The sequence below is a fragment of the Symphalangus syndactylus genome, chromosome 16 (genome assembly GCF_028878055.3).
Source record: "Symphalangus syndactylus isolate Jambi chromosome 16, NHGRI_mSymSyn1-v2.1_pri, whole genome shotgun sequence".
NCBI lineage: Eukaryota > Metazoa > Chordata > Mammalia > Primates > Hylobatidae > Symphalangus > Symphalangus syndactylus.
The window spans coordinates 15953192-15976414 of NC_072438.2; the positions used below are offsets into that span (position 1 = coordinate 15953192).

At 51.0% G+C, this 23223-nt stretch overlaps 1 protein-coding gene across 2 annotated transcripts in view; it reads left to right on the top strand.

Moving 5' to 3' along the window:
* The window catches only part of C16H4orf50 (chromosome 16 C4orf50 homolog), a 129996-nt gene continuing 106773 nt past the window's right edge, over window positions 1–23223 (top strand). The window contains exons 1-4 of one of the 2 annotated variants that reach the window (XM_055245430.2): window positions 1–2306; window positions 6284–6852; window positions 12785–12923; window positions 16249–16788. In XM_055245430.2, the coding sequence (XP_055101405.1) occupies window positions 6566–6852; window positions 12785–12923; window positions 16249–16788 (966 nt within the window). In that variant the 5' untranslated portion in view covers window positions 1–2306; window positions 6284–6565. The remainder of the gene's footprint in view (window positions 2307–6283; window positions 6853–12784; window positions 12924–16248; window positions 16789–23223) is intronic. The other variant, XM_063619720.1, reaches the window with a different exon arrangement.

Consider the following 23223-nt stretch of genomic DNA (forward strand, 5'->3'; position numbering starts at 1 on the left):
GATAGAAAAAGTTTATGGAATAAACTGAGTCCCTACGGCAACCCCAACCCCACTCAAACCAAATTCAACAGCGAAACAAGCTATTCAAAGTCCAGAGACTGCAAACAGAATTTATGTATATTTGACAATAGCTTTAAGGGGAAGCCTTTGGACGCATGGCTGGGTCCTGGCCAGCCCAAGCCGTAAGGACTCGGCAGGGATGATGGGGATTTTGTCAAACTTGGAACCATATCCATGTCCCAGCTCTGGCACCTTGAAGGCCCAAGGGGGCAGAGACCTGAATGCCAGGAAACTAAGTGCAATTACCAGAAACCAAGGGATCGGCAGCCACCGCACTGTCTGGGGACAGGCCCGAGTCCTCGTCCCCATGCCAGATGCCTCCCCAGGCCGCAGTGTGTGTGTCCAGCTGGACCCGGGTGGGTGCCATCTCTGCCCTGTGTACATAAATCTCCACGAACCGTGCTGTGTTCGTCCTGGAGTTTGTCTGCCGGAGCGACTTGCAAGTGTCCTTGTAATGTGAACCCCAGTTCAAGTCCTGGTCAGCAAAACCTCTGAATCTGTGCACAGCTGGATTTAGCAGCTGGCAGCCAGAGAGAGAGGGCAGGACTCTGAGGAGGGGCTGGAGCCTTGCCCATCATGGAGAAGCTGACCTCAGGGACCCCAGATTTCTGAAGGTAGGCCGAGGACTCTGTCACTCTTGTGGGTGTGACACAGCAAAAGTCCCAGAGCATGACTGTCCCTGGGACCAGGTGGACTGAGGACTGATAGAGCAGATATGACCACCAACCAGGCCACACTTGGGCCTGCATTGCATCTTGATCGTAATTTGCAAGGGGCTGCCAAGGAAGAGACACTGAAGCACCTGCAGGAACTAGGTTATTTCCACGGTGGTCCCGAGACCAGGTCCTGCTCTCACCACTGCGGGGGGGAAGTGAGATCTTCCTGCCTTGGGAGGCCACCCCTGGATGGAGCCGGGAGAGCTGTCAGGGTGTTGGAGGCCTCTGGAGAGTGGATGGAGTGGAACAGCCACAGAGAGCTGGACGCAGCTGGGGACGGTCAGCCCAGGAGGAAATTCCCCAAGTTCCTTTCTGATGATGTTCCTGTTGTTATTCTAGGCTGGAGGGGGTGGAGGCATCTCCAGAAGAAGCCACCTGCTCACAGGATGCCTCTCCCAAATTTCTGCACGGGAAGATATTTGGAATTAGAATAGACGAAGTGAAATAGAAGACTGAATGTGACGAGGAGGCTGGCTGTGTCTGCATGGGAAGAGCCGGCTGAGGGCCAGGCCGGGCCATCCTCAGCTGGCTGCAGGTGGACGGGCTCAGGCCCTGCTCATCAGGTGGAAGGAGCAGTTCTGTGGTCTCTGGTGAGAAGGACCTTTGGACAAAAGGGAAATTACTGAATTTTAGGCAGTTGAGGGAACTCATGGGGTGAAGGCGACAGAGGAGCTAGAAGTTCTCAGAAGGCCAGATCCACGGATGGAGAAGGACACAGTACCCTGCACAGAAGGGGCCCTGCCAGCTGGGGAGGGCTGCTCACACCACATCCCAGGATCCATCTCTAAGCAGACATGCACCAGGATGGCCCAGTATTACCCATTCTCTTTTGAAGTCAAAACCCCAAAGCACCCACTGGCTCAGCCTCTGTGACTTACCAACACTTGGTGATGAAATACAAACAAACTGATGTCGGTTGAAAACACAGGCATCCTAGCAGCCTAGGGGGCGATGGGAGTGTGGGATCACACAGTGAGTGAAAACAAAGGCACGCTTACTCTTTCTGGCCGGGAAGCACAAGAGGCGTTGCTGTGCTAACTTCTGCGGGCAGAAGTCTAGGGGCACCCATGGGTCTCTGGAATGTCGGTCCAGCACCCTTGCAGCCGCTGCAGGAGTGCGGTCCTCATGCCTGCCTGTCCCCGTCCTTCAGCGGATGAAGGGCAGTGTCTGTGTCTGCTGGGCTCTCCCTCTCAGATCATGCGACTGAAATGGCCTTGGCTTTGATGTCAGACCCATTTGTCCCTGCCAGCCCGGCCTCTTCCTGCTACGTTGCACTGGCAATGTCCTTGCCGCTCTGAGGAATGGTAGTGATAGTTCCCATGCATGGCCTTGGGAGAGGTCTGAGCTGGACGGTTAGACCCGCAGGCTCCCACAGGCCACCGTGGCTGCTGGTGGGAGACATAGCATCTGCTGTTCTCTCCTTGGGAGTTGTCCTCGGAGGAGTACATACGGCCGGCCCGGGGCCAGGACCCGTTCTCTTTGGCCCTCCGAGAGGCGGCGCAGGAGGAAGCATGAGGCTCACACTGGCAGGTATGGGAGTTTCCCTGCATAGAAATCCAGAGTCCCTGTTAGGAACCAGCATTTCTTGTCACAGTCCCAGCCGTGGCTTCCCGGCTCCCTGCAAGGCACAGTTCTGGTTGCAAGGACCCCAGTATGCAGGGAGCCTCAGAGCTGTGCTGTGCCCCAGTGCACTCACCCCTCATCCACAGCCCTGTGCCCAGGTCAGGCGCATCTACCAGGGCTTTGGATGTTGTTGTGTAGTAACACATATGTGGTTTCCAGGGCAGCAGAGTTACAAAATCTGGGGAACCCAAGGTCACTTCCTCAGGTAGAAAGGAGAAGTGTGGCTCCACACTTTAGCGCAGCCCTGCCCAAAAGTCAGCTGGGAGGTTTAGTGGAGAGCCAGCCCTGAACGTTCCTGGCAGAGAGATGTCCGTGGTACAAACATAGGTTTCCGCTTCTCTCTCTTACACCTCAATCCTCTGTAGGCCAAAGGTGACCAGGGAGGAGCTGGGGCACAGAAGTCGAGGGATCAGACAGCGTTCTGTCCCTGCCACTCTGGCAGCCTCCTGGGGGCTGAGGAGCCGAGGCCGGGGCTGGGGCCGGGAGACCAGCTGTGCAGGGACAAGCCAGGCTGATTTGTCCAGGACAGCGGGGGTTCCGGGAACAGAGGACTTCCTGTTTTAAAATGGAGGAGGTTCTGGACAAACTGGGAGGTCGTTCCCCCATGGGTGCAAGGCTTTTCTCGCCGAACCCCACTTCCCTTCCGGGTCTCCAGCTGGCCGCAAGTGTTTTGGCTGAGACGCACAGTGCCCGTGCCTAGCACCTTAGGTGAAATGGGCTTTGTGCTTCACACGGATGCCCTGAGAGTCAGCTCACACTCAAGGGTGTGAGATCCTACGCAGCCTGGCCCCAGCTCGGTGCTGGGCCCTGAGGGGAGGGGAGGAACACAAACATGTGGGCGGGTGGACCCCTCCCCCAGTCAGGGGCAGGGCTCACCCTGGCTGGTGGCACACCCCGCTTCAGCTCCGGCTTCCCATCCTTCCCAAGAAAATTCAATATCTGCCCCCATCCGCTGCTCCTCTATCTGCCGGGAGCATCCAGGACTGTGGCCCCGGCTTCTCCCTCACCTGCCATAACCCCTCTGTAACCAGAAGCAATCCTGCCTGACACTCCCAGGACAAACAATGGCCAGTCTGATATTTGGTTATGTTCTCACATTTAAACAGGGGTTGCCAGGGGTCTGCCAAATTGGGTGGGAAATCGCAAATGTGCCCTTGTGGGGTCCTTTTCCCCCCTGCCCATTTGTCTGGACTCTTGGGGCTTTCTGTGGGGCCCTTCTCTATGCCCCAGATTCCGGCTCTGAAGTAGGGTGGAGCCCAGGTCTTCACACGGCCAGACCTCCCTCCGTTCCTCCCTGCCTCCCCCCAGTTCTCAGGGGCTGTTGTTCCAGCAGAAACGGGGACTCTTGATTTCTTCCGTGGCCTGTGTCCTCCCTGTCACCACCCTCAGTCTCAGGGAACCTCCCTAAGGATCCCAAGGGGGCAGAACCCCATCCTTACATCTGCACGTCAATCTGTCCCCTTCTCCCGCCCAGGCCCTGCACTTCTGAGGGGCCTGCAGGCTCAGATCTTCACCCCAGGGTACCACAGATGTTAGTAAACCATGGGCTTTCTCTGTTTGACCTTCTTCTTCCCCCAAGAGCCTCTGTCACTTACCTAAAAAGCCTGAGAACACTTCCCCGGGACAGGCCCTGCCTGCTCCCCTGTCCTTAGGTGAGAAGGAAGGACGTGCCCTCCCTCAGGGCTGCTCCCAAGGAAAGGCTGGAACAGCTCCTCCCCTTGGTGGGCCTGGGGTAATTTTTCAGTCTCTTGCTGTTGCCTTCAGCTGTCACTCAGTCCTCCAGCTCTGCACTGGCTCCTCCTGGCTGATGTTCCTGGGGGCTCATGGTGCAGTGCAGGTACAGGACCAGCCACCACCCCCCACCACCGCCCCAGAGCTCAGTTAGTCATCGCCTCAGCGGGGAGCGGGGACTGCTGTCAGTTTCATTTTGCAAGGGACCAAGTCACTTGCCTAGGATCATGCGGCAAGTAGGCGTGAAAGCTGGACACGGCTGGACAGTGTTGCGTCTGTCCCCACCCAGCAAACAGCATGCTGTATTTAGTGTGTGCTAGGTGCTCTGCTGAGGGCTTTGCAGGAATCGACTCATTTATTCCTCAACAGCTCTTCACTTAGGCACGATTTTTACCCTCCTTTTTTTGGAGAAGTTAAGTAATTTGTCCAAAATCACATCTGAGAAGCGATGGAGACAGGCCTGGAACCCAGGCAGCCTGGTCCCAGCACCTGGGATCTGAGTGGCTCCACTGCACCCCCGTCCCCCACCTCTGACCGCCCCAGGTCCACGGAAACCCCTTGTGGCCAACAAGACATTGGCCACTGTTGGGAAAATATGATTAAAGACAAAAGCTTCTCCCAGTGCAGAAAACTTCATCACAAAGAAAAGAAAAAAAAAGGTTTATTATTGAATAAGCATTAAACCAAGATATGAGATGCATTACAGGCAACCCACTGAGAGATTGCAAAGACAGAAAGACGTCTCACCCTTTTACATAGCCAGGCAGGCACAATCCATGCACACATCCTCTCTCATCCCTACGGAAAAGGACTTGATAGCGTCATTGTTTCACATGGTTCATCCTAAACTCACCTGGCAACTAGGGCAACCCTCTGTGTTCATTAATTTGTTTTATACAAAGGAAAAAAAAAACTTCTCCTGCACCTGGGTTCCACCCTTCCGTCACTTCCTGTGACAGGTTTTGCATCTTGGAGCCAGGCTCCTGCCCATTTAGGCTCCTTCCTCCCACTGAACACTAGGGGCGCTGTTTTCCTTCGAATTTACATCTCAAAGAGGCGGTGCCCAGGTCCTTCAGGGAAACATTCCTGAGTCATAAAGCTGGCAAAAGGCTTATTTCGCTTTAAAAAGGATTCACACATATTTCAAAGGGACAAAGAAAGAACTTACAAATTTTCTAAAGTAGATGCTCTAAGAAAAGGGAGGGGGGACGTCTCTTATTTTTAACAGGGAGACAGAAGCCTCTTACTTTCTATTTGTCGGTCCTGACGCCTCTTTGCACCAGGCCTGGTCTGTGGCGCTGCATCCTCCTACAGGTCCAGCTGCCTCCATCTCGCTCCTGCAAACCCCAGAGTGCTCGATCCTCAAAATGACATTTGACGGGGCACCTGCCTTCTCCCAGGGGCCCACAGAAACGCCAGAGTCCTTGAGTGCCTGAGAGAAGATGGCGCCCAGCCTCCTCTGTCCTCACTCCTCACTTCCTCCTTCCGTGTGTCCACCGGGCCAGCTCAGTCTGGTCCTCCTGTTCCCGTCACCTGTCCTGCCTCTCTGTGCGGGGCTGTGGCCTAAGGATGCTCCCCACCTGGGGGAGTCTCCTCCCCAGCTCTCTGTGCTGTAATTCCCCATTCCTCCTACAATCTCTTCAGCCTCGGGCTCCCTCCCCCTCCTCAGGGTGCCCAAAGGACGCGTTTGCTCCTATTTTGGAGTCTCGTTGCTCACCTATTACTGTATCTCCTGTGTCAGAACACACACTCCCCAGTCTGGGAGTCAGATCCATATTTGAATCCTGATTCTGCTACTTCCCATCCCACCTGTGGAACCCGGATAAGCTCCTTCACCTTCCAGAGCCTCCATCTGACCATCTGTATAATGGTCATGTTAACCCCCACCTCATAAGGTCACCGGGAGAATTGGACTAGGTAAGACATGAGAGGTCCCCGCCCCGGGCACAGACGGCACCCAGGGCAGCATAAATTTCCCATCCTCTTCCCCTAGCAAACTCTAGGTCCTTGAAAAATATGTGCTGTGCTCAAAGAGAAGGTGTGGAACCTTATTCATTATGTGGTAAAAAGATAAGCTTCGTTGACTACTGGGAGTCTCTAACATCTGATGGCCTTACCTGGAGGTCTTATTTTTCCTCTCTGTTCATCACTAGGCATTTCATCTCAAGTGATTTTTCTGCAACTTTTTATTGCTTTATGTGAGTTCTGGCATGCTGACTTGTAAAACGAGAGGCTTTCATTCATATTGTATGACGCTTGTGCAGATGAAACCCAAGTCACCCACTCATGAATAATCCACCTGTTCTTGCCCTTCTCAAAGGATATTTTCCTGAACAATCTGAAGTCACAAACACCACCTTGAAATCTCCAGGAAGTCAATGTTGCAAACTCACTTAATTTTATTATTAAGTCTTGCCCCATGAAATATTTCTGAGATGGAGCCAACAGCTAAGGGACAGACTGAGAAGAGTTTCAGCTACGTCATCAGAGCCCCCAGCAGTGAGGGGTTGGACACAATGAACATTGATGTGAAGATTGACACATCCTGGATATTCCAGGACATGGAAGATAGTGCTGAGGAGTGGGAATGTCTTCAGGAGGAAGCAGCTGGTCGCCCAGACGTGGATATGGGGGTGCTCAGGAGGCAGCTGGAGTCCTCCGAGCAGAAGCTGTCGGCAGCGGAGGACAAGTACGTGACATCAGAGTCCGGGATGAGAAGCAGGTAGCGATGCCATTTTGATCTCTGTGTGTATTTCACAAACCCCAGGGCCATCAGAGTGTGTCACTGTGGTGTGTTGAATCACACCACACAGCTGGGGAAACCGGCTCACCAAAGGCACGTAACCTGCCCACGCAGTCACTTGCCTTCTGCTCCTCCCACCCTCCTTCTTCTGCTCTGTACCTGCAGATGAGGCTGCCCGGGCTCCTCTGCTCAAAGGCTTCCATGTAGGTGCAGCCAATGGGAGGCCCTGAAATGGAGGGAGGCAGGGAGAAGCCAGGTCTTTTCCCTCTCTTCTTCTCTGGGTGACTGTTCCATGAAAAGGCCCTATGTACAAAGTGACCTGGAAGTGCAGAAGGAACTGAGAAACCAAAGAAAGAGGCAGACAAATCCAGTTTGTCAGTTTGGGATGATTTTTTTAGGGGAACTTGCAGACAGAAGCATGGTTTTAGGCAGCTGCCAGACAAGTAGACGTCCACAGAGCAAACTTTCCACCCCCAACCCGGGGCTTATATCCTGGGGAAAAAGCATGTGTGCTCTGGAAGGCTTGCATAGGTGGCTACAGGCATCACAGCCTACGGTTTCTGCCACGACAAGGGTTGTTTTGGAGGAAACTCACAACGAATAGGTGTTTCTATTTAAAGAGAACTATATCAACTCCACATCTTGGAGGCATTTGTGGACTCAGGGTTAGTCAAGAGTCACGTGCTGGATTAGCATTTAAAATAAAGTCACTCTTGTTCCCACAGTGACATCTCCCACTGTGGCTGTAACTCAGACGTGCTCTCAGCTTCCTCTGTGGTCCCAGCTCCCGCTGGGTGGCCTGGCTGCTCCGCCCTGCCCTGGTAACATCATCTCTTCCCTGTGTGGCTGTCCAGCCCCAGGGGCAGAAGTGGCTTCCGGCAGTTGCTAATCCAGGCTGCTTGTCATCTCTGTCTGGCCTTTGGACTCTGCTGTGGTCTTTGAAATAGGTTCTCCGCATTCGTTTCTCTCTGTAGAACTTCTTGGTGTGGGCTCTGTTTGCCTGATGGAGCTGACCTGGTCCCAAGGTGGGGCATTTGAATCCAGGTCTTTCTCTAAAGCCCTTCCTCTTTCCTGACAATGTCTTGACACCCAGACTGGCAGAACGAGGTGGGGCCTTGCATATAGATCAGAGAAACCCAGCATGGAAGCCCAGTGCAGTGACGGCGGGGATCGATTCTGACAGGTTACTCAAATCTCAGCAGCCACGTGCCTTGAACTTTTGTGGGACTTCCCCCATTTTCTTGTACTTGCTTTTGTTTCAGTAAAGGCAGGCCATTGAATGTGTATGCACATGTGATTTACTTTTCTTCCTTTTGGTAAAATTTTATGCATGAAGAAATTCACAAATCAGAAAAATTATTCTGTTACTCTATGTGATTGCCCATTCTTTCATTCATTGTGCAACGCACTTACCCTCCAAGAGTCATATACTAAGTTATGTTAGTTTGCCTGGGTTGCCATGACAAAGCACAGTAAGTCCTCACTGAACGTTGTCCATAGGTTCTTGGAAACTAAGTGAAGCAGCATACAACAAAACTAATTTGTTTTTGTTTTTTTATTTTGCTTTGTTTTGAGATGGAGTCTTACTCTATCACCCAGGCTGGAGTGCAGTGGCATAATCTCGGCTCCCTGCAACCTCCACCTCCTGGGTTTAAGCCATTCTCCTGCCTCAGCCTCCTGAGTAGCTGGGACTATAGGTGCCCATCACCACGCCCAGCTGATTTTTGTATTTTTAGTAGAGACAGGGTTTCACTATGTTGGCCACACAGGTCTCGAACTCCTGACCTCAAGCGATCTGCCTGCCTTGGCCTCCCAAAGTGTTGGGATTATAGACATGAGCCACCACGCCTGGCCACAAAACTAATTTGACCGTAGGCTAATTGGTACAAATAAGAGTTAAGTTCCTACAGCATATTTCAGGTCACAAAAACATCACCAAGCTTTGAGATAAAGACCCCAAACACTTCTAATGTTAAACATTGAAATAAAAGTGAAAGGCTCAAATAAATTTAAATTTAAGAAAGACTCAAAAAAACACAAGTAAGATGATTATTTACCCAGTTGTTCCAGTTCAGGGTCACAGGTGGCTGGGGCCTCTCCCGGCAGCTCAGGGTACAAGACCTGAACAGGACACTCACACCCATGTGCACACTCACACAGGGTGGGACTATGTCGACACGCCAGCTCACCTAACGTGCACAGCTTTGGGCTGCTGGAGGACACCAGGGTACCCCGAGAAAGCCCACACAGACATGGGGAGGAGAATGGGCAAACTCCACATAGACAGTGGCCCTGGCTGGGAATCTTTTTTTTTTTTTTTCTCTCATCAACTTTATAATGAAATGGCATTATTTGCGGACCTGGGTGACTTAACAAAAAATTATTTTCTCACATTTCTGGAGCCCAAAAGCCCAAGCTCGGGGGGTCGGCAGGGTTGGTTTCTCCTGAGGCCTCGCTCCTCGGCTTGTGTACTCCACCTTCTCCCTGTGTCGTCACGTGGTCATCCCTCTGTGTGAGTCTGTGTCCTCATCTCCTCCTCTTACGAGGACCCCGGTGAGATTGGATCCGGGCCCACGCTCATGGCTTTCTTTCAACTTAATTGCCTCTTTGAAAGGGCTTGTCTCCAAATATAATCCCATTCTAAGGAACTTGGGGGTTAGGCCTTCCACACAGGAGCTTTGCAGGGATGCATTGAGCCCGTAACAGAAGTCCTGGGTGCTGAGAGCTGGGGAAGGCAGGGCCCTGGCCTGAGAGACTAGCAGCGTAGGCCCATACAGGGTTGTACATTCAAATCTTCTAGAAAGGTTGGTGGTGGAAACCAGAAGATCAACGGACCCCAGGAAGACAGGCAGGGAACCCCAGCCAAAGGACACCCCTCCATGGGAGGGGGAGACAGAGATTCCCAGGGGGACACCATGAGCTGTAGGGAGGAGGGGCCTCTGTGACTGAGCCTGTGGGGGAATGTGGGCTCGAGTCCTCTGTTGTCTTTAAAGATGGGGTACACCATCTTGCAGGAGAGGGGGTCGGGGGAGGAGAAAAGGGAGCTGGCACAGGGCTAGGCCCTCCCATACTTGCCCCATCTTGGTTCTCTTAGACCCTGTGATGCATAGGGTGACATCATCTCCTTTGACAGATGAGTAAACTGAGGCTGAGGGATGAAATACCAAGTGATCCAGGGCTGCTAAAAGCTGAGGCCAGGGTCTGAAAGCACAATTCTGAGCACAGATTTCAGGTGAATGTCACAACGTATTTGGGTCTAGCTGGGGCAGGGGAAAGGCCTTGTAGTATGTCTTGGGTTCACTTTAATTAAAGAGTTGAAGCACAAAAGTATTTCTTCTCAAAATAATATAACAGCTTTGTAAGAAATGTGAGGAAGAAAATGCCACTCCCATCTTCATAACACTATCATTTTGCATATGTATTCCCCATCTAAATGCAGTAAAATTAATGACAGCTAAGCACTTACTGAGTACTTGTTCAGTACCAAGCCACTGTTCACAGGTTTGATAAGTATTAACATAATTAATCCTTAAAACAATACAAGGTAGGGCACAGTGGCTCACGCCTGTAATCCCAGCACTTTGGGAGGCAGAGGCAGGCAGATCACCTGAGGTTGGGAGTTCAAGACCAGCCTGACCAACATGGAGAAACCCTGTCTCTACTAAAAATACAAAATTAACCAGGCGTGGTGGCGCATGCCTGTAATCCCAGCTACTTGGGAGCCTGAGGCAGGAGAATCGCTTGAACCCAGGAACCGGAGGTTGCAGTGAGCCGAGATCGCGCCATTGCACTCTAGCCTGGGCAACAAGAGTGAAACTCCAGCTCAAAAAATAAATAAATAAATAAAATAAAAATAAAAATAAAAAAACCTAAAAACACAGTAAAAGTATCATCCGCACTTGTCATTGGTTTAATCAGGGAACAGTGGTCCTTCACTGTCTATGTCACATTTGTGAGTGTGTTAACTTCCTGCGGTTGCTGTAACGCGTCACCACAAGCTTGGCGGCCACAAGTCGGAATGAGTCTTCCTAAGCTAGTCGAGCTGTCAGTGGAGCCAAGCCCTCTCCGAGGCTGGAGGGGAAATCCATTTCCTGGTCTTCTCCAGGTCTAGAGCTGCATTCCTGGGCTCCTGGCCCTGCCTCCATCTTTGGAGCCAGCTGCGTGCAATCCCACATTGGTGGCCACGCTGCCATCCCTAGACTCAACCCTTTCTGTCTCCCTCTCTCAAGGACACTGGTGATTGGTCTTAGAGACCAGCTGGCGAATCCGGGTCCATATCCCCATGTCACCATCCTTGACTTAATCCTATCTGCAGTTTCTCTTGCATTTTAAGGTAACATTCATAGGTTCCAGGAATTAGGGCCTGGATAAACTTGCGGCCAAAATTTGCCCTGCCAAAGTGAAATTCGTCATTTTCTGCTCCGTTTAAGATTAGGAATCATATCAGAATTAAATACTATTCTCACATTTATTGTTACAGATTGGTCTCAGAACTAGAAAGAAAGGCTTTTGTTTTTCCTAGCAAATCTCCCCATATTGTATAACTCATCGGAAAGTGCTCAGCCTGACTCTGGCTAACTGGAGCTGCTCCTGTGGTCCAGTTTGGAAGGATGTTGATTATGATCCTCACCAGAGAGCACACTCTGGTCTGCCACCCTTGAGACCTTTCCTCAGGGCATGAGAACTGGGATAGGAGAGGGACTCTTGGCCTTATCATTAATAATAATGCATCATATAATTTAATCTTCATGAAAACCTACTGAACAAGGTTAATGACCTCTATTTTATAGATAAAGTTACTGAGGGTCATAGTGCTGAACTGGCCCTGTTAAGACCCCATGGCTGGTGAATGGCAGAGCCAGCAGGCAAAGCTAGTTCTTCACCCAGGGCAACAGTATCTGTCCTGGATGTGCAGGTGCCCAGCGTGGACCTGGGGAAGGACTGAGGATATGCAGAGCTTAGGCATGGAGGCTGTGAATGCACCTTCACATGTATCATGGTTTCTATTATAGAGGCAAGATTGACCCATTAAGGGGACTTGGAAACTAGGCACAATGGGAGACTGGCCAGTCTTTTCAGTGCCTCCTCTCCCTGTAGGTTCAGGAGTCCGGTCCTTCTTTTCAGACTTTCTCCCCCCACGCTGCTTGTGTCTCCCTCCCATAGAGCTGCACTCAGGGTTCACATTCAGTCTGGGTTCACGTCTGCTTGTGACATAGCCCCAGTGTGTTTGCAAGACCATGCAAAGCCTTCCTGTGACTTAGCCATTCCTAACAGACAGTTAAGCCACTTCCAGCTTCTCACCTAGAAGACTAAGTAACTCAGAAATTAATTTTTTTCAGTTGCAGAAACCTTTTTCTGAATTTCAATCATTTCCTTAGGTTTATAAGAATGTAGCTAAAATGGGAGACAGCAGAGCAGAGGATGACAATGCTGAGTCCGGAAGTAAGACCGACTAGACTCTATAATGCCGTGTGACTTTGGGCAAAAGTCTGATCCTAGTTCCCCTCTGATCCTATTTCCTCATGGGTGAAGTAGGGGTAGCAGAACCCACCTGCAGGCTGGTAATGTGAGGATTCATTGAAACCACCAAGTTAAAGCTCTTAGCCTAAATGGCTCAAGCTCAGGTGCTCTGAGTTGGCATTACCTGAATCTGCAATTACTGGCTTCGGTGTGAGGACATTGAAGATTTCTGATGCATGGTACTTATTTGTTCAAATGACGTCTTTGAAGTATTGTAGATAATCTTTAGAACTATATACATGAATATTATGCAAAATGTAATTTTGTCAGAACATCAAATTGGCCCAACGACAAAAACAATAATAATAATAATCTGACCCTGGTGTCTGCAAAACCTGAGGCCATGTTGACTGCACCCTGAGCAAGTGCGTCCCTGCTTTCCATGGTGCAGAATGCAGGAGCTGGAGCTGTCAGAGAGGAAACTCCTCCGGAAGGTGGACCAGCTGAGCACCCACGTGGCCCAGGAGAGAAGCGCCTGGCTCCAGGCCCAGGAGAAGCTGGCGGCGCTGCAGGGGGAGCTGGCCAGCCAGGTACCGTTTCCTTCTCCTTTCCAGTCCCTGTTTCCTGTCCAGCAGAGCCGTGGGAACTCAGTAGCAGCTGCAGTTGGGCAAAGACAGTACAGGGTGGGCCTGGGAGAGCCCAGTCAGGAGGGTTAGAGAGACCCTAAGTTCATGGTGCATGGCGTGACTTCGGGGCCTGGGGCATGCAGGGATGTGGGGGTAGGGGCTGTGATCTGTGGGGGCTGCATGCTTGCTGGAAGCTCTTGTGCCTGAGGACCTCAGCGCCAGGTCACAGCCTAAGGACAGGAGTTGGCTGATGCAGGACTCCTGGGTTCTGGAGCTCTTATGCAGATTGGAGAGACTGATAAGAAACAAGTAACTCTAAACCTGGATGTGGGGTGCCATGGAGGAGTGTGGGATCCCCCATGGCATGTGTTCAGGGGGCTGGGGGAGTTGAGGAGAGCTACAGAGAGCTGAGACCATGTGAGTTGGGCCTTGTTGGGAAGGGCATGTGAGGCGTGGGTGACAGCATGGGCCGTAGCACAGAGATGTGGGAGAACACAGAGGATATCACCGTGCTGGGGATGGAGTGGGTGAGTCGGAAAGTTCCAGAGGGGCCAGGTGGCCAACTCCGCTGCATGGCCCAATTCTGAATACAATGGGGAACAAGCTTTAGAGGACTTAAGTAGGGAAGCCTTGGGGTCAGATGGTCATTTGGGGAATGCCATTCTCCCTGCATGGGAGAGAGAGATGATGGAGGCAGGGGGAGAAGTTCGAGAGCTCCCTGGAGAAGCAGTGGGCAGTTAAGGGTGGGGGGCTCTGGAGGCAGAGGCCTGGAGCCAAACCCTGGCTCTGCCACTTGCTAGCTGTGTGACCTTGGGCAAATGACTTAACCTCTCTGGGCCTCAGTTTCCTCATCTGTGAAGTGGGAATGATATAGTATCAACCCCCTCAGATGTTGTGTGGGATGAGTTGATACATGTAAAAGACTCCCAACAGTAAGTATTTAAATGACACTATCTGCTTTTATAATTATTAGCCATTACTGAAATTTTCCAGGGGAAGGACGATGGGGCTGGAGGGCAGGCCACTTTTAGGAAAGGCTACAGAGGCAAAAACCACAAAACGCCAAGGTAGCTGCATGCGGCACCCAACGGTCGCTGGAGGCATCCTGTTCTAGTCTGCTGCTATTTAGAATGCAGCCAGAGATTTTCAAATTGCAGGTTGCAACCCATCTGTGGGATGTGAGATCTATTCAGGGGCTCACAACTAGCACTTAAAAATCAAATCAACATAGACTTAGAAATATAAAAGCACATCGCACGTGCTAGAGGGAGTGCTGTTTTGAGAAACCTGTTTCAGCTGCACACAGGTGTGTGTATAATGGGCATGATGTTCATAGGTGTTTCATACATGTTTCTTATAGTGGGAAACTGTCAGAAAAGCTGGAAAAGCACTTGACATAGCTATTAGCTGAAATAGAAGTAGACGTGGAAATATAAGGATTCCAAATAAATTGAAAATAGTCCTTGAGATGCCAGGGAGACATCCTAGTGGAATTTTTTTCCCCTTTATACTGAACTTCAGGTGCAGAAAATCGAGTTACTTCTCCTCCTTGGCTCATAGTACCTCATCATTACCATCTGGAAGGGAGTTTTAACACACGTAGAGTAGTGTTGAGTGGGACTCCTCCGCCACTGATGTGATGTCTCTGTGGAAAATGTCATAAATACTTTTTGAGCCGTGCCCTGTGTGAATGTAGGATTTCCAAGGTGAATTGGACCCAGCCCTGTAATGGTGTTCACAATGTGATGAGGGGCAAAAGATGAGGGTGACAGCAAGTGACATGCTGTTAGGGAGTGAAAGGTACTGCAGGGACCAGCAGTTTCTGCAGGGGAACACTAAGCCCTTTTCTACACGTGTCATCTTATTAAATCTGTCTCATGTGCTGTGTATGCTCCTGGGAAAGACTCATCACAAAACCCCATTTCCAGAGGGGCGGCAGATGTTCAAAGTGACAGGGAAATTGCTTAGGGTCTCTCAGTTGCCCCTTGGCCCAGCTGCCACCCAGCCCCCAACCCTCTAACCCTAAGTCTGTCACTACAAACATCTGTATTTTGAAGTGAGTTTTGCAGGAGTGCATGAGCGAGTTTTCCATGCCCTTCGCACCTGTATGTACCAAATAGCAGTTTTGCTTTGTTGCCGTCAATGTTTCCAGTAAGCATTTGCATATGAAGATGCCTTGTTTCTGTAGTGACCTGCGGTCATTCTGAAAGCTGTCAAAGGCAGACCATCTAGGCTCTGAAATCCCTCCACCAGGCACCATGCAAAGATCATTACAGAATACACGCCTTCAGGAAGACCAGGAGAATTCTCCTCCAGGGACTCTAACCCCAACTTTTATCTGCCCCATGTTCCCCAAAACTATCAAACAAAGCTTGTCTGAGCTGTTCCCAGGTTTCCTCTTTCACGTTTGCTCTTGGCTTGTTTGTTTTTGTTTTCCGGAAGCTCCCTGGCAGAAGAGCAGTGGCAAGTGACGGCAGTTGAAAGATTAACGTAGAGGTAGTTCTGTCCCTTTGCTTGAATTAATTCTGAAAGGTAGGCAACGGCTCTAATTTTCGCAGTGGGTGGTGCACCCCAGTCCAGCTCATGGCCCATGGGCGGGAGGAGGCAGATGTGTTCCCTGGCCAGGCAGGTGGGCAGATGAAAGAAGAAAAGGCATGAGTCAGATACAAGGCGCTTGGCATCCTGGCTGCAGTGAATTTTAGCTGCGTGATATGCAAGTCACTTCTGAGTGTCTCTCAGGCTGGTAACATACCTCCCTCCAGGTAGAGTGTCCACAGTAATGACAGCTGCTGTGGCACTGGTGTCGTGACTCACCTGCTGGGGCCAGCTGACCCTGGGTGGGCCAAGCATTGACCCTGTAGGTAGGAAATGGGGATCTCTGGGGCAGTTCTGGGGTGGAAGTGGGGACACGCGGGAGGCTCCGGAGCAGCTGTGTGCACTCAGGTGCGGACGTATTCAGTATCGGGACATCTCCAGCGACGCTCAGGGTGTGTACTCGCTGATGGCCATCCTGCCACCTGCACAGCTCCCTTCCAGGACCCAGGGAGCTCTTGAAGGTGCAGGGCCCAGACTAGGGTGGATGAAGTGAGGGAGACACTTGCCTCCATGTAAAATTTAAGAGGATGCCAAAACAGTCAAAGAGATAGTACTTTGATGCACTATTATAATGCAGAAAATGCAAAAACGCACCATGCACAAAATACGGAAATGTTAAGTCAAGACAGGATCAATGTGAGCCATGGTGTGTCCTTTGGGCTTGCTGACGCCCTCATCCACTGCCAACTTGTAGATCCGGGAGAAGGAGAGCGTGGCCAGGCGGCAGCAGTGGCGGCTGCGGCGGTTGCAGGAGCGGTTGCGGCGCAAGGACGAGGCACTGGGGCAGCAGGCGGCGGCCCTGGAGCGCTGCCGGCGGACCCAGCAGCGCCAGCTGGGCCTGGTGCGCGAGCAGGAGCGCGTCCTGCGTGCGCAGGTGCAGCGGCTGGAGCGCGACGTGCGGCGCCTCTGCCGCGCCGCGGGCTTCCTCCTGGCCCAGTGGGACACCGCGGCCCCGGGCTCCCAGGGCGCCACCGGGGCGGCCGCGGAACTGCGCGCCCTGCAGGCGAGGGCAGAGCGCAGCGAGCGCGAGCGGGAGGAGGCGGCGCACAGGCTGCAGGAGCACAGGGCCACTGAGCGCCAGCTCCGCGGGCAGCTGGAGGAGCTGCGCTGCTGCATCTATGGGCTGAAGCTGTCAGAGATCGGCCTGCAGGGCCAGGTGGAGGACCTCGCCCAGCAGAACCAGTGCCTGCGAGAGGAGTTGGAAGCTCAGGCCCCTATTGGTCACTGCAGCCTGGTAAGTGGCGGGAACCCAGGGCAGGAGTGATCTTTTGCCTTTCTCCTTCTCCTCCAGCCACTTGGTCAAGTCATTGACCCATCCATTCCCCGGGCTCCTCTTCCTACACCCGTCCAATCCTGCCAGCCCTGTCCATCGTCCTTCACTGCATCTACTCACCTCCCCACCCATCCTCCCATCTAACCTCACATACTCATTCAGTGCACGCCCACCTCACTACCCATCCACCAACCGTGTCCACCCATCTGTCCATCCTCAGATGCACACACTTGCCCATCATCCATCCATCCACCTATCCAACCACTCTCCCACCTACCCACCATCATTTTGCCCTTCATCCTAACACCTGCTTGTCCACGCAGCCACTTATGAGCCCACTTACTAAACCACTTGTTTTCCCATTGTTGAAATCTGTTTGGGTTTTTATAAAAAATACCATAGATAGTGGCTTATAAACAACAGAAACTTATTTTTCACACTTTTAGAGGCTGGAGGTCCAAGATCAAGGCACCAGTAGATTTGGTGTCAGGGGAGGGCCTGCTTCCTGGTTCACAGATGGTGCCTTCTCACTGGGTCCTCACAGGGCAGGAGGGAGAGGGAGCCTTCCGGGGTACTAATACCATCCATGAAGCCTCCACCCTCACGACCTAATTACCTCCCAAAGACTCCACCACCTGACACCCTCACATTGAGGATTGGGATTTCAACATAAATTTGGTAGGGGGGGGAACACAGCCATTCAGACCCTAGCACTCGCCCACCCACTTGTCTAGCCACGTTCCATTATCTTCTCATTCACCACACCATCTGTTCATCTATCTACCCTTCTGGCCACTGGCCAGGCAGCCAACCAGCCACCTTGTATCCCTTATTGTCCACTCACTCTTGTCCATCCATCTGTCCAACATCCAATGAGTTCCTGCTGACATCCAGGCCCTGCACTAGACAAGATCTTCAACATGCTGTGCCATGGGACTCATATGTGCTTGTGAAGTCCAGTCCCTCTCCTCTGGAAGCAGTCACCTCTTCTCCCACTTTACCTGTAGCACCAAAGGTGACAACAGTACCCTGATGGCAATTCTGTGCGTGCATCTTCAGTTCTCCCTCTTTAGACTGTGAACTCCTTGAGGGCAGGGTCCAGACATGATGGTCTTTGTAGCTTCAGTCCCCATAGGAGCACACAGGAGGGCCCCAGGACTGTGGAGTTGAGAGCACACAGGGTAGGGTCTCTTTCTGGTTTGCATATTTACTCACTGTGTGACCTTGGGCAAGCTTCTTAAACTCTGGAGGGCAGGCTGGACATGTATTGATTCATTTGATTGAGGGGAGGGTAAAAGCTTACATTTTATGTATTCCTACCGTGTGCTCGGCTCCATACTGGGTGTTTGCAAAGACATTATTTCATTTAATGCTTATGAAGGCAGGTGATATTAGCATCTTCCTTTTGCATTTGAAGAAGCTGAGGCACAGAGGACAGCATCTTTTAACGGTTGTCACACAGCTATTAAGGGACTGAACTGGAATGTGATCAAAATTTGATGAGAGTCCAAAGTTTATCATTTCTACTGTAGCAGCCTGCCTTCTGCAATGGAAGCACTAACACAGTTCCCACAAAGAGATCTACAGCCTGCTTCTCTCCTGTGGCTCAATTTGCATTTAAGGAAAAATGAGTGAGCAACGTTAGCCCAAAGAGAAGTGCTCATTTTTTGGAAATAAAATTTATCTTTAAACCTGGACAATCCATTTAAAATTACCTGGAACCTTAAATGATCTGAATTTTCTCAGGATTGTAGTAATGTATTAATGGCTTCATCGGTGGTCTTAGTTGACCTTTTTACTGCTTTATCCTCCTATTCTCACTGTCGTACATTTCCCGTTTGTTCTTCTTCCTTATGTTCATCAGATAAAAGGAAAACAAAGTGTGTAACATTGGCAACTTGCTGTAATTTTGGAAAACAAGTGTGCATAGATGGAAATGTCATTTAAAATTCTCTCTGTAATTTTCCTAAACATAAGACTTTAGACTGTGGGCTTAAGTCCTTCTTCCCCCAATCTCTCCATTCATCCTATCTTCCTCTTGTAAAAGTCGCAGTGGCCCAGGGGAACTGCACCTCACATGGGGCTTGGCTTTCAAGGCTGCACTGCAGGCTGCTGTGTACAGTTGCACTTCTCAGAAATAGCGACCTGCTATTTCTTGAAGATGGTTATCTGGGAGATAGCACGAGCACCTATGTATTTAGGAAGTACCTGCTCATGTCTTGGCCATTCTGTTTTCTCATGTAATCCTTAGGACAGCCTTGTGAGACAGGTGCTGTCTACCCATTGAACAGATGGAGAAGCTGAGACCCAGGAAGTTTAAGTGACAACATCATAGGCACCAGCTGTTAAGTATCCTGGCCAGCAAGAGGACATGGCCAGAGCAGAGCCGTGACTTCTGCCTGCTGCCCGCACCTTGAGATCCTGGGGTCAGTTTGTTATTGAGGAGCCTGGGGCACCAGCAGTGGCTGGATTTAGTAGATTCTATGCCATCAGCTCACTGGATCCTTGTCATTGTGTGTCTGTGACCTTCTCAAGGTTTCATGCTTCCTCTTATAAAAGTCCCAGTGACCCAGGGGAACTGCACCTCATGTGGGGCTCCGTTCTTAAGGCTGTGCTCTAGGCTGGCCTGCACAGTCACACTTCTTTGAAAGCTCCCTAAGTTGCCCATCAAGTGTGGTCCCCAGCCACTTCTGCCTCGGTCTCTCATCAGCAGAGTAGCTGAGAAAGCAGAGTTGCAACTCAGGAACCTGTGGAGTGTAGAATGCTGAGCCTTCAACATTGGAGTGGAGCAAGATGCTCACACTCAGAGGTGCAGGCGGGAATGAGAGCGGAGATGATGGAGGATTCCAGCACAGCTCTGCCTCCTACCACCTGAGATGCTTTTGGATGGGTTCCTGAATTCTCTGTGCTTCAGTTTCCCAAGTGTGAAATGGGATTAATACTGGGATGATGATAATACTAGTGCATCCTGATTGTGAGAATGAAATGAGAAAGCACAGGGAAAGCTCTTAGCTCAGTGCCCGGTATATTTTGAGTGATCAGTCGAATCTAGCTTCTGTCACTGTCAGCATCATCACACCATCACCATCACCACCATCACCATCACCATCACCATCACGTCATCACTATCACCATCATCACCAACATCACCATCACCATCACCATCACTACCATCACCATCGCTATCGCATCATCACCATCACCATCATCACCATCACATCATCACCACCATCACTATCTTCACCATCATCAGATCACCATCATCACTATCATCACCATCATCACCATCGTCATCACCATCACCATCATCACCATCACATCATCACCATCATCATCATACCATCATATCATCACCATCACCATCATCATTATCATCACCAGCACCATCACCATCATCACTATCACCATCACATCATCACCATCATCATCACCATCACCATCATCACCATCACATCATCATCACCATCACCATCATCACCATCATATCATCACCATCATCATCATCACCACCATCATCATCACATTATCACCATCACCATCATCACCATCACCATCATCACCATCACCATCATCAGTATCATCATCAGCACCATCACCATCATCACTATCACCATCACATCATCACCATCATCATCATCACCATCACCATCACCACCACCATCACCATCATCACCATCACATCATCATCACTATCATCGCCATCACCACCATCATCACCATCACATCATCACCATCACCATCATCACCATCACCATCATCACCATCACCATCATCACTATCACCATCATCACCATCACCATCATCACCATCACCATCATCACTATCATCACCAGCACCATCACCATCATCACTATCACCATCACGTCATCACCATCATCATCACCATGATCATCATCACCATCACTGTCCTCATTATCATCACCATCACCACCACCATCACCATCACCATCATATTATCAGCCCATCACCATCATATCATCACCATCACCATCACATCATCACCATAATCACCATCACCACCACAGTCACAATCACCGTCACCACCACATCATCATCACCATCACCATCATCACCATTACCATCACATCATCATCACCATCACCACCACCACCATCATCACTATCACCATCACCATCACTGCCATCACCACCATCACCACCAACATCACCATCACCACCATCACCATCATCACCAACATCACCATCACAATCACCACCACCACCATCACCATCACCATCATCATCATCACATCATCATCACTATCATCACCATCACCATCGCCATCACCATCATCACCATCATCACTACCACCATCACATCATCACCATCATCATCACCATCATCACCATGATCATCACCATCACTGTCTTCATTATCATCACCATCACCACCACCATCACCATCACCATCATATTATCAGCCCATCACCATCATATCATCATCACCATCACCATCACATCATCACCATAATCACCATCACCATCACAGTCACAATCACCATCACCACCACATCATCATCACCATTACCATCATCACCATTACCATCACATCATCATCACCATCACCACCACCACCATCATCACTATCACCATCACCATCACTGCCATCACCACCACCACCACCACCATCACCATCACCACCATCACCATCATCACCAACATCACCATCACAATCACCACCATCACCATCATCACCAACATCACCATCATCATCACCACCATCGCCATCATCACCATTACCACCCTCATCACTATCACCATCACCATCACCATTGCCACCCTCCTCCTCATCTCTTCCTGGGCTTGTGCTCATCTAGTAGGATGTTGAGTAAATCAACCTCACTACCTATATTGTAATTTTCTCTCTCTTGACTTTTTATTTGTTTTTCCTGAGGGCTTATCTTGGACCAGAGTAGGTTAGATGTGAGTGTAATTTGTCACCATTGAGCTGCCTGCATGGCTGGTGGGAGCTCAGGCCAACAGGTCCCCGGGGTGGACAGGGTCTGTGGTCACCAGCTCCTGTACCCAGCAGCCTGTGCATAGGCTGGGGAGACTGAGAGAACTGCAGTGGCTTTGTGCAAAGGGCCATCTGGGGGCGGCTCTCTGGGCCGAGGAGCTGAGACCCTTTACCTGGGTCTGCTGCAGGGCAGAGCAGGTGGGTGAAGCCCCCGGCTGGCAGAAGACCTGGGATGTGAGAGGAGGCAAGGGGAAGGGGCTGGCTTTCATCTTGGGAGCTGTCCATCTGTTACTCACTTAATCCTCAAGCAACATGGCCAGGTAGGTATCCTCCTGTCTGCTTCATAGAGGAGGCAGAAGGCTCAGAGATGCAGTGTCCTGTCCAGGGTCACACAACCAAGGAGCGAGGCCCCAATGTAATTCCCATTCCCTGCCTTTCCTTTCATATCCACCCAGCCTCCTGGGTTGGGAGTTTCCCAGAGGCAGAGGTGGGTGCTCATGCAGCTGACAGCCACCCTCCAAAGGCATGGGGATGGCACCAGCAGCGACCCTGAGTCAGGCTGCTGGGGCTCTGAGCCCACCTGGCGGGGGGAAGCTCTGGGGCAGGAGAGCATTGTCTGAGTGGGCAGGAGGGGCCCCAACCAGCCACAGGTCTGGGGACACAGTGTGACAGTGGCAGGCAAGGTGTGCCCAGCTGGCTTGGAGCTAACTGCTGCAGGTAAGGGCCAGGTCACCCAGGGTATTCCCGAGGCTGCAGGTTGGGCCCTGAGGAAACAGGCAAGGCACAGCGTGTTATTTTCCTGGGGCTGCTGTGACAAAGTACCTCAAACCTGCTGACTTAAAACTGCAGACATTCATTCTCTCCTAGGTCTGGGAGCCAGAAGTCGGAAATCAAGGTGGCAGTGGGGCCGTGCTTCCTCCTGAGACTCTAGGGGACAGTCTGCTCCTTGCCACACCCAACTTCTGGTGGCTTCTGGCAATCTCCGGCTTGCAGACGCATCACTCTGATTTCTGCCTCCATTTTCTCTTGGCCTCTTTCCTCTGTGTGTCTGTTTCTGTGTCTCTTCTCTTCTTATATGGACACCAGATCTTTATTGCATTAGGATCCAGCCTAATCTAGTATGGCCTCACCTTAATTTGATCACATCTGCAAAGACAGTATTTTCCAACTAAGGCCACACTCTCAGGTACTATTTCTTTTGGGAAGGCACAATTCAACCCACTCCACAAAGTTATGTGGCAGATGATGGCTTATGGTCTCTTCTCCTCCTCCAGGTATGCTCTGACCAGGAGTTTCCTCTCCAGGTATTCCCTGACCAGGTCCCTCACATGCACTGCTGTCAGTGCTGGGCTGAGCCTCCTAAGGGCAGGGCTGGGGCTGGGTGCGCTCTGCCTTCCCGCTGTTTGCTGAGTGCCGCAGGCACACTGACATGCTATACAT